The sequence below is a fragment of the Agelaius phoeniceus genome, chromosome 1 (genome assembly GCF_051311805.1).
Source record: "Agelaius phoeniceus isolate bAgePho1 chromosome 1, bAgePho1.hap1, whole genome shotgun sequence".
NCBI lineage: Eukaryota > Metazoa > Chordata > Aves > Passeriformes > Icteridae > Agelaius > Agelaius phoeniceus.
In genome coordinates, this window is record NC_135265.1 from 78161501 (window position 1) to 78173513 (window position 12013).

The window sequence follows — 12013 nt, forward strand, 5'->3', positions numbered from 1 at the left end:
ATGTTACTTTTCGTTTTTGCTACCCACTGAACTAGAAACTTACAATAGCTTCTTGCCCATTGGCAATGCTTTGAAGACAGCAAAAGAGAAAAAATATTTACAAGAGCTATCAATAAAGAAATGAAACAGAAATGCATATAATGTAGTTCACATAAACAAATTAACAGCTCCAACTTTAGAAATGTAAGAAATGCAAGAAATGCAAATCATTCCAATATATCTTCTTTGGTTTTAATTAGTTTATGACTTCTCAGAAAATTTATAGTAGTTGAACTGCTGACACAAGCAGAACTGAAAATTGAAACATGCCTTAAGATATAAACAGGATTTTACTTTTTTTCTTTTTCTTCCATTTCTCTTGTGTCTGCATTTAATGCGTAATGTGTCAAAGGAATTCTCAAATTGTGAATAATAAATGAGCATCCTCCAATGCACTCCAGCAGTCAGCTTCCATGGCCTTACCATTGTATCTCTGTTTCCTTGATTTTCCTATGCCCTCATTTCTTTATTTAGCTTAGAAGCTCAATGTAAAAAGGCAGAGATGATGGAAAAAAGACTGTGATAACAGCCTTGTATACGGTGTACAGCCTGGATTAGTAAACTATGACATCTTCAGAGTGTGAAGAGTTGCTGTGTTACAGCCTTGTAGCATTTCCCATGGGTAACCTCAAACTCACTGAAGAAAAAGCTTAACTTCTAGTTGATATATTTGCAAATAGCAGCCCAAACAGGAGTAAGTTTAGATCATTAGAAAGTTTAGATCATTAAATGGAGAAATGTATAACACAAGCTATCAGATAAATATTTTTTCCCTATGTGGGAGTTGTTAATTTTCCTTAGCAGTCAATCCTGTAATCTCCAGTGAGTCCTAGTTCTTACCATACTCCTCAGGGGTGAAGTTCACCATTTAAATCTATTGAGATAAAAAAATCTTTCCTTCCAGGTCTAGAAGAATGAGATCTGTGGTGCTCCTCATCCTATTTCTATTGCTGCTATCCTATATGCTTGCCTTCCCCAACTATTTGCTGTATCTTTTTTCAGATACCAAAGAAATTTCTCACTGCATAACCCCCTGGCTCCCTTTCAAACTACTGCTGTTGATATAACTTTTTTCCCCTTTTCAATAAACTCTTTTCTAGGTCATCAGTGTCAGACTCTATACTTGGCTTCCTATAGCTTTTACAGATGGAGAGATTTTTTTGCTCTGTGCAAAGCTCTTAAAAGTTACTGTCTTTCTAGCTCTTCTCTCAACACATTTCTATAATGGTTTTTGACAAGGAACAAAAGCAATTAAAATTTGAAAGCTCAGAACACCAGCATGTTGGATGGTTTTCAGGATGCAGTCAATATTGCAGTTTGGCTGCAAGAAACTTTTTTTCTCTCCATTCATTATGTTGGCATACCTTTGCATATGATTGTCCTCAAGAATGGAGTTCTGAATAGAGCATCAGAGATGTAATCGCTGAGTTATGGCAATATGATTTGCTTTGGTAATTATCTGCTATACTTGATTCTCAGTGACATTTTGAAAATCAGACACAGTTTCCTTTTTTGAAAAAATGTTAGATATCTTCTTTGTAAAATGTTTTAAGAAATTTAATGAGACAAAAATAGTATGTGAGAGTTCAGATACTTTCCAGTATTTTACTTATATACTTTATTTGAGTCAAAATTTTTAAAATTTCATTGAAGGAAAAACTTTACACTGTTTCTTTGAGAACGTTTATCATGGGGTATGTTATTACAGAAACTTCTGGGTATGTCATGCAACATCTGTTTCTACAGAAATCTATTTACTACCCAAGAGAATATAAAAAACAAAAATTCACCATGGCAGTTCTTTGAAATTAAAAATTTTGTACTGGTTCCCTTTTTCCTTAATTTTGTCTTCTACCAATATTTCATTGTATCTTATAGTTAGTTGTATAATGTTAAAAGTACAAGAAAAACAATTTAATATTGAGTGAAAAAAATACAATACTGAAAGAAGAAAAGTCTATTTTTTAAATGTGTATTTATTCTTTACAGTATAAAAATATCAGTTCTTTGTTTGATAAGTCCTTCCTCCCAGATAAGCAAGGTTTAATTATAGCTTTTTTCACATTTTTTTCACTGTAACATTGAATTGTATAATTTTCCCATTCCTTCATTTTTTTTCTCTTCTTTCCTTTTTCTCTTAACTTTAATATTTTTTCCTCTAATTTTCCTCCCATCTGTCCACATTTACCCTTGTAGCATACATTCTCACATCTCAATGTTCTTTCCTTCATATCTTTGCCAATAGCCTCTGCGCTAAAATTACTGCAAGATCCCTGATCAGGAATCTTCAGTTTTTCTTCATTATGCTCAGTCTCCGATGTTTTTGTTGCCAGCAAGCATTTTCATCACTGATACTGGAGGTCTGCACTGGATCATTCACTCTTTTTAAATTTTTAGTCAAGGGCAACAAGCACAGAGCTCAGCCATGCACCTCCTCTTGACTCTGTGTAGAACCCAATGGACCCCAGACTTCATTATCAATGGGTTTTTCTCTTCTCTTTTGAATTTACAAAATAATGTGAAAGTTGTATTGCAGCTCAACAGCATACTGTTATCATATTGCAAAAGGAATTTACATGCCACAGTGTGTCATGGTGCCTGCATGAGGCTATTTAGGAATGCTTAAGGATCTGCAGACTGTTGGAATAATGTTGAGGCAGGAAAAAAAATCCTGGTGCACTCTTGTCCATACTGCCTCAGAAGGGTTGTTGGTGTATGTTAATAACAGTGACTGTGCTTGAGTGTTATGTGAGAGTTCTAGTTGGCCCAGAACAACAAAACACAAAATATTTTGGGGGCAGGATGTATATGTAACAAACAACTTTGCAAAGTATGTTATATCATGGACATTTTATAGTCTTCCACAGCATTATGGTCTTATGTTCTCTCAAAATTTTTCAGATTAAAGAATTATCACCTCATTCTGGTTCCAGTAAGGTTCTGTAACTTGAATGAATAAAGTATAACAGTATATATAACAGTGTAATAAGTGACTGGTGTCATCAGTCATCAAAATACAACATTGTAGAAGTAGACTTGATGTAAACAACTAAACTTGATATAAACAAGTAGAAGCAGGACTCCAAGGCCTACAGCAAATAAGTAAATAAATAAATACCTTATATTGCACCCACTCCAAGTGAAAAGAACAACACTTAATGAATTTATAACAAACTCACCATGCTGGATATTCCATATTTCAAAAATAGGGGGGAGTGTGGAGGTGTGTTGTGGGTGTTGCTTATGTACAGAAGTAAAGCTAAAGAACTTCAGTGCTGAGTTCTTGGTTTATCAGCAATTGTATCACTTCCCAGCTAATATATGTATTTCTTGTGTGAAGCCTGTTACCAAATATATTGTGATATTATGCTGATGTGGGATGATATTGGCAGTTTTTCTAAATGTCACTGTCAAATGCCATGCAAAATAAAATGTTGGCAAAAGTTAAAATAAATGTTTTAAAATTTTGCACAGAGCTTGACAGAAAGTATACCATGAAGAGTAACCACCTGAAACAGATCTTGTATCCAGTTTAAAAAAAACCTAACTCTTTCACTCAAATGTGCGTGCAGCAGTCTAATGGACAAATATATGCCACACTGGATGTTTTTTTGCACTAGATTTTCACAGAGTTACATGGATTTCATTTTTCCATAGATTATGATAAAGACATTTAATAGTGTAACTACACTGGTAAGGAAAAATAAGAAATTTTCTTGTTTGTTGGTTCGTAATAGGGAGATGAACCTGGCAGAGGTATTCAATACTTATCACCCTTCTATTTTTTGCTAAAATACTCCAATCTCATAACCCCACAATTTGGAAACCATGTGACAAGGAATACAAGAAGAAAGCTCTTTTCTTCTAAAGTCTCTTTGCATCTATCAGGCTCCATCTCTCTCTCTCTACAACTGCTTGTGCTTCAAATTCTCACTGTTTCCATTTATTTTTTTTTATTTATTTTGGACTTTTTTTCAGAGGCTAGTAATTAAATAGTGGTGGCAACAAACTGAAAATAAATTTTACACATATGAATATATATAATATATATATTATTATATACACATATAACTATTTATTGCTGCAACATTCCTTCCCCTGCATGCTCTTTATGCCTTTTAATTTCTTGGACCTGAAGGAATATGTGTGGCAACTTCCTACTCTCCTTAGTGCCTACAAATGCTCTTGCAATATGTGTGTAATAAAGCGCAAGGTTTTCCTTGTCTATGCCAAATGGACCCATAGTTAACGGAAGGGTGAAAATGTCTTATGTCACTATCTCCCCCTTTCTTATTTATCTTTAAACTCTAATAGTTTAGAACATGTAATATCCACTCTTTTCCTCTTCCTTTGCCTTCCTTTGCCTTCCTCTTCCTCCAGACCTCTTCAAATCACGTGTCTTTGGTTACTGTCCTTTCAGATGTTTTCTGAAAGCTCACTAAAACTTTAAAACCTTTAATAAACACTAAAACATGAAAGTCTCATTTTAGTTTTTGCTAAATGAGTTTTAATATTCTACTGAGTGTCAAGAGGATTTTGGATTTTGCGTTGTGCAAAAATTTTACAATAGTTATCCTCATAATTCCAGATATTCAAGTTGACAAGGGTTCATATGCTACCAACAGCATAGCATAGGATGAAAAGACTTGCAAATTGGGCCCAAAATGTTTGTCAAAATTCTCTTGATTCCAATAAAAATACAAGAGTTTTAAGTACTCTTATTTATATAATGTTAGTTACTATTCAACTCCTCCCATTTTTCATCTACTGACCAGAAAGGCTTCCTGGAAAATTTTAATTCTAGACTGTGCATTTTCATAGATTAGGGCTTGCTAGTTTTTGGAAGCCCCATGCTTCCATTTGATGGGAAACAAACAGTAAATAACTTTTGTTTTTTTCATGTTTTACTTCACTGAATTGTTATTCTTGTTCTGATATTGTAGATAATACGGCCAGTATTCTGACAAGACGAAGGAGATACAGTCGAACCACTCAAGATATCTATTACCTTCCCGTTTTGATTTCTGATGGTGGCGTGCCCCCTCTCAGCAGCAGCAGCACCCTCACCATCCGGGTTTGTGCCTGCGAGAGGGACGGACGAGTGAGAACTTGCCATGCTGAAGCTTTCCTCTCCTCGGCTGGCTTGAGCACGGGAGCTTTAATTGCCATCCTGCTCTGCATTGTCATCCTTCTTGGTGAGCCATTTGCAATACTAAATAGTGCTGTCCCTCCAATGCCTCTCGGAATCTGGCAGGGCACAAGGTTTCAGTATGGCATGCTTTTGAAACAGTGGTTGCCCTGTAGTAGAAGGCAATTAGACACACAAAGCTGTGATTAGAAGGTAAAGGTTTAGCTAGAGTTCATAGGGGAAAAGTGCCTTTAAAGTACATTTTAGAATATCTGGAATCCAGTAGAAAATTTTTTCAGAGGCCATCAAGTAATTAGCACTGGAGATCTTTTTTTTTTCCATAATTTGGAAAGATTTCAAAAAGAGAGGACTCTAATACCATGTCTTGAACAGAGTGAAAAATTATAGAAAATAGATGGGCAAAGGTTTTTGAAATGCATTATGCTGTAAGAAGCATCATTAGCACTCTACAAAAGCCATTTCTTAATTACCTTTGTGGGATAAACTAATAGCAATGCACAACACAATCCACAGGGACAAGGGACATAGGAGACTATAAGCAGACTCTTAAGATTAATGCCATTACAAGTGTGTTTCCTCTTGACTCTTTTTAGGTTTTTTATTTTTCCAGGTCAATTCCAATGTTACCATTAGTTAATATTGTGGTTGGTTTTGGTTTTTTTTTTTCCCTGTCAGAGACACAACTTGCTGCGTGCATGACTGTGCTACTCATGTGATTTTCTGCACAGAGATGGCAAGAGATAATAGCAATTGCAGTGTAACCGAGAGGATATTTTGAGGACTTTTTCCCCAAAGACTACATTTTCTAAGACCTACTTTCTTTACAGCTTGCTTCAGTATTTTCTTGTCAGAAGGCTATTTTAAAATATATAGTTATACATTTATCTTGTAATTTTGTATTTTATTACAAAATTGAATATTCATAAGAAAAAAAGAAATGTTTTCCATAATAATTAAATTTATATGCTAAACATTGGTTTTAACGAAGCACTGAAAGCCCTGGATTATGCTTCTGAAAAATGCTAACTTTAGTTGCTCATTTTTCATTTACCTGAAAGAATGTTATCTCCATTTATCTCCTTTATGAGATCCCTAATAAACTAAGTAGCAGATGATCCCAAATACCAGTACTGAAAATACCAGCCTGAAAATATTACACCTCTGTATTTTTGACTTAGTGTCTGCTATTTCTGTAACATACTCAGATGTAAACTTTAAACCTACTCTAATATCTGCAGTTTTCTCTTTAGCAATTGTGGTCCTTTTCATCACCCTAAGACGTAGCAAGAAGGAGCCTTTGATCATTTCAGAAGAAGATGTCCGGGAAAATGTTGTGACATACGATGATGAGGGAGGTGGAGAGGAAGACACAGAAGCATTTGACATCACAGCACTGCGGAATCCATCTGCTGCTGAAGAGCTAAAATACCGGAGGGATGTTCGGCCTGAAGTGAAGCCTCTGTCCAGGCATCATCCCTCCTCAAGCCTTGACAGTATAGATGTTCAGGAGTTCCTTAATCAAAGACTGGCAGAGGCTGATCTGGACCCCAGTGTGCCCCCATATGACTCCCTGCAGACATATGCCTATGAGGGTCATAGATCAGAAGCTGGGTCTATCAGCTCTCTGGATTCAGCAACGACACACTCTGACCAGGATTATAATTACCTTGGAGACTGGGGACCTGAGTTCAAGAAGCTAGCTGAACTCTATGGGGAAATAGAACCAGAAGGAACAACTTAGTTGTAATTCCCAGAACAGAGAAGTTCCTAAACTACTGGACAGATAATGACAGCAATGGTAACAAAAAAAAAAAAGTGAATACAGTACTTGGAACTGAGTAAGTTGTATGCAGTTACTGTAGAACAAGTGCCCTTTTCATATTTGAAACTGGGTTCTCCAATTGAAAGAAAGTCAAATTTTGGAAAATACAGAAAAAAGAATCTATTGTCCCTTGTGTATTTCTTTTTAATTGCTCATTAAAGTGTCTGGTACCTTATCTGCAACAATACCTAAAGTAAAGCCAAGAAATGACATTTTTATTGCAATATGCATAACAGCTCCAAGCTGCAGTAAGTTTATGGTCATGTCTGTTTGAGAAGAGAGCTGAAAAAGGATCAAATGTCTTGCAGGTGGTTGTGATGTTGCATTTCTAGCTGTGCTCTAGGCCTTGTGATCCCAACACGAGGTAGACAATGACGTTTACTATCAGTGTGAGAAGTGCTACCAGTCTGTTTCCTTTACAGAGGTGATAAGCCACACCTGTCCTCTTAAATAAATGGTCCTTTGACGATTTAATCTTATTGGCTTAGCAGGTTGCATTGAGAAGCTGTCATTTCATTATGTCCTTCATAATCTTGTCATCCATAACCAGCTAACAGATGGAGGGCATCATTATCTGTAGCTCAAACACAGCTCTAGCCCATAACCCCAGACCTGCTCTGTTACTGAGTGCTAGAGGAACTGTTGTTTCCAGTATTGTGCTTTTTCTTTTTGTCTTTTCATGGGAACATCATTCATCTAAATGGAATAGGCCCAAAGTACTCTTTATGCAGCAAAGCAGATGAAGCATAGGCTTTTTCAATAAAAACAACAATGGCAGCACCATTAAACTACATGGTTTTTTGGTTCACTGTGCTTCACTTATGTCAAGAGCTGAAGATTTTTAAATCTTTTGCTGGTCTGAAGCTACAACAGTCTGTTTAAAACCCAGAGTTCTTAATCACAATGTTTTTCTATTTCTGTGTGTGACTAAAAGCAAAATAGAGCTGCTGGTAAGACATTGGGATTGTGAAAATTGAAGCAAGGAGAATAAGATGATGATGCATTTTTCTTTTAAATTCAATCTCTTGATATTTATTTCTCTTAGAGCATTTGCCACCTCAGCAGAACAAGATGGTTTTTCCCTATTTCAAGCATCATGGAAACAAGAGCATTTTAAGTCAGTGAAAGAAATATACCATTACTGTGGTTCCTATGGATTAAGTAAATTGATTTCTTACATTAGTAACTTTGGAGCATTGCAGAAATGATAGTTCTCCTTAACATAGCAAGCTGCTTAACACCTAATCCAGCAATTTTTTTTTTTTTTCTTTTTTTAGCATTGCAGCAGCAGAACTGCTAAATAGTTCTGCTTAACATAGCAGCCTGATTAGCACCTCCTCTTGCAGACTTGGATTTTTCTTTTCCTTTTGGAATTTTAACCTTTTCTTTGTCTTTCTGGTGATAATACTGTGAGAGGACCAGGAACTCATAATATCTCATGAGAGATTATGACCTATAATACTCACAATCATTATCAACAGTCCTCTGCTCCATTTTAATAATTCTAGCTCCATTTTAGGCAAGTTGACTTCTTTCAGTATGCATTTGATTGGAAAACCATCCAGAGTATAAGCTGTGTACTTTTTTTCTTACTCTGCGGTTTGGAGTGCAGAGTGATACAGATTTGTATGCTGCACTAGATTCCTCCCTCTGCATTTTAGGTGCCACTTATATTCAGCTTAGTAAAGAAGAGTCTATATTGCTGATCTACTGTGAGCCACACAGGTGAACTAGATAATTAAGCCTTCTTTTCTTTACTCTATGGTTGGATAGGTCCTAGACATGACTGAAATTTCTGATCAGTTTACTTTGAAGAGATTTTTTTTTCTCCTGAGATGTAGTTGACTGCTTATGGTTTAAACAGCCTTCTGGAAAAAATAGCAAGCAGCTCTGTAAGCAACTTTTACACTCTGAAAAGTATTAGTTTTACTGTAGTTCCAGGATTTTTTTTCCTACACTATTTTGTTTAAAATTTGTAATTACTCTTCTTTCTTTCAGAATCTGAACCCACATGAAAATTTAGTAGGGAAAAATACCTGAACCCTAAGATATTCTGCTGATGATTTGAAAGTAGTATAATAATTTGTGTTAATTTTTTTATATGCTTTTTATGAAATACAGAATCTTTTAGAAAAGCATTTAAGGAGGCATTCTTACTGTAGAGTGAAGTTAGATGCAGTAAGAGTTACATGCAAGCTGAGAATGGTTGTCTTTTATTGTCTTTTTTGGGGGTAGAACTAGGATATGTTTCAGTTTTGTCCCAAATAAAGCAACTAGTATTGTGTGATTTTATTAGGAGCAATTTTCTTTTTATTTAAGTCACACTTGCTTTATGCCAACATCTAAATTTTTATACTGTATGAGTAGCGTGTTAAAAGCAAAATGTTTCAGCATTAGTACTACCATAATACTTTGTATCACAGCTGCATGAAAATTGCATTCATTGTTGTATTATAGTTTTGAGAACTGGGTATTAGTTATCTTTATGTCTATTCCCTCTGGCCCTACACCAAAGCAGGGAAAATCAATTGTATTTTGTGTTTAAAGCAGTGTTTGTGCCATTGTTTTTTTTAATTTACATCACAGAACGTTCAGGCTTACAGGCAACAGAAGTGCAGTGACACAAGCAAATAGTCATTCCTTATGCTAATGGTCAGTTTAAGTTAATAATAACTCAGAGAAATAATATTTCCCTTTCTGCCATTCCTGGTGCTGTCTTTGCTGCTATACAGCACATGCATCATACCCCAGGAGACCTGAATCCTTTGAAACTCTGCAGGGTTGTTGAGACGCTGCTTCTGTGATGCTGCGGTGTGTCCTGTTTGGTGCGTCCTACCCACAGTGATCACCAGATGTGCTTTTCTATCATGATATGTCTGCATGCTTGCTATGCTTACTGTGTTCTATTCAAATACACATCACAGTGTCGTGTTGTTTGCATGACAAATAACAGAATGTTAAATCTTCAGGGCCACAGAAGAAGGCCTCACAGTGCAGAAATAACAAGTTTAAAATTTTATTAACCCAATATCTTTTTTTTTTCCTTTAGTTCTTTATATCCTCAAACCAAATTTAAACTATTTTTGAGAAATTTTCTGTTGACCTAGATTCTATGTTGAAGTAAAAGAAAATTAACACTGGATGGCACAATCATTTTTGTAGCATTGCTGATTTAAACACACCATATATTCAGTGAAAGTATTGTGGGAAACTTTTTCTCAGTTTATGGTTAAGTCTGATTATATATACTATGCTTAAAGCTTTCATGGATCTTTTATGTACTCATATTCTCAAATATTTTCCTATTAGCCTAAATAGTAATCCTGTTGCTGCTTAACAACTAAATGCTGAAAACTGCCAGTTTGACTTAAACTGAAAATACTGAGTAAAGTTAAATGGCACATGCAAAGTGATACTTAAGGGCTTTTCTATTTACAATTTGATTTCTACAGCAACCATTCAACTAATAGTACATTTCCACCAAAATAATTACCTGCATTCCTTCAAAAAAACTGTCTTGCTTGTAATGGTGAGGGCACTTGGTATGCTGTAATCTTAACAAGTCAAAATAATCTGAAAAAATGGTCAGTATAAGAATTGAAAAATGTGAAACTTAATTGTCAAACTAAAACCTGTCAAAAATGTAGTTTAACGCACTTTAAAGACAAGAGCTTGAATTCAGCTGGCGTTAGATTAAGATTCATACATTGAAAACAAATTAATTTGTTTATCAGTGTTACCTTTTATTGCATACACATAGAATACTGTAAAATTTGAAAGTAACTTCACTCTGTTATGCACTTTATTTTTTTGCATTTTTTTAGAAAACTAAAATAACTGCAAACATTTTTGAGTTTTAATTCTAATTGATGCAATTGTTTAAATTGTGAATACTGAAAGAAAATATCTATGGGAGAGTATTATTTATGGTATTTAAGAGGAATTACAAAATTTTTGTGGTCTAAAAATTTTTTTAAATCATCCTTTAAAAAATATAAGTATTAGACCTGTCTGGAATTAACCAAACTCATAAACTCACACAAGGATAACTAAGGGAATATTCTGAATGCAAAGAAGGATATGAAATGATGCTGCCTAGCGTTACTTTGTGGATTATAAAGTGCTAAGATCTTGTACTTGCAGTACATATAAATGGCACAGTGCATTCTAAGGAACATTAGAAGTGTGTTACAAGTTTTGGGCCATTCTTATTTTTCCAAAGTCTCCAAAAATATATATATTTTTTTTAACAAAAGAGTAATGTAAAGTATACCTCCTTATGCAAGTGTTACTGATAGAAAATTGTTACATTTTCTTTTAATAAACAAAAGGGACAAAATCTTTTATTCGTATTTTTCAAATAAAATGTGCTCTTTGCTATGGTGATGGGTTATTGTATTCCTCATCACAACCAGAATGTGTTATTTTGCCTTCACTCCTGTATTTTATGCCCACCAAGGAACCAGAACATCTGCGGACACTCCATCTTTATGACCCAGGTGTGACACAGTTGTATTAATGAGGCCAGTGTCAGAAACAGTGTGGGAACTTGAACTGGATCTAAAATGCCTGCTATTGTCCCTTGGTGTGCCACTATTTCAAAGACTGTCTCACATGATTATTGCTACAGATGGATGGGGATGGAGAGAGACACCATAAGATACTTTACAACAGGATGCAGTATAGCTGGTAAATGGTTCATTACTTTTACTTGTGGCAACTGTTCCTCTCCAACCATCACTGTCCTGAAACTGAAATACAGTGTTGTAGGACAAATACATTAACCACATGAGTGAGTTGGGGAATTGCACATCTATGAATCCAAATTGGTGGTAAAAGCCATGGTTGTTATCCCAAGTTGACACAGAAGGCAAAAGTAGACAAGGACATTTACAATGCTCAAGCTCAGGCACATGTAATGAAAGCGCACAGGAGTCAATCATTCTTTCTCAAAGGAATTAATAGGCTTTATCAACAAATGACATCTCAGAAAATAATGACAC

At 35.2% G+C, this 12013-nt stretch overlaps 1 protein-coding gene across 11 annotated transcripts in view; it reads left to right on the forward strand.

Annotated features, from left to right (window-relative positions):
* The window catches only part of CDH18 (cadherin 18), a 492864-nt gene extending 481468 nt beyond the window's left edge, over positions 1-11396 (forward strand). For 9 of the 11 annotated variants that reach the window (XM_077181943.1, XM_077181942.1, XM_077181973.1 and 6 more), the window contains 2 exons: positions 4983-5234; positions 6427-11396. In XM_077181943.1, coding sequence (XP_077038058.1) covers positions 4983-5234; positions 6427-6929 — 755 coding nt within the window. In that variant the 3' untranslated portion in view covers positions 6930-11396. Of the gene's footprint in view, positions 1-4982; positions 5235-6426 lie in introns of those variants that run through there. The other 2 variants (XM_054641162.2, XM_077181987.1) reach the window with 2 other exon arrangements.
* The last annotated feature ends 617 nt before the right edge of the window (positions 11397-12013 follow it).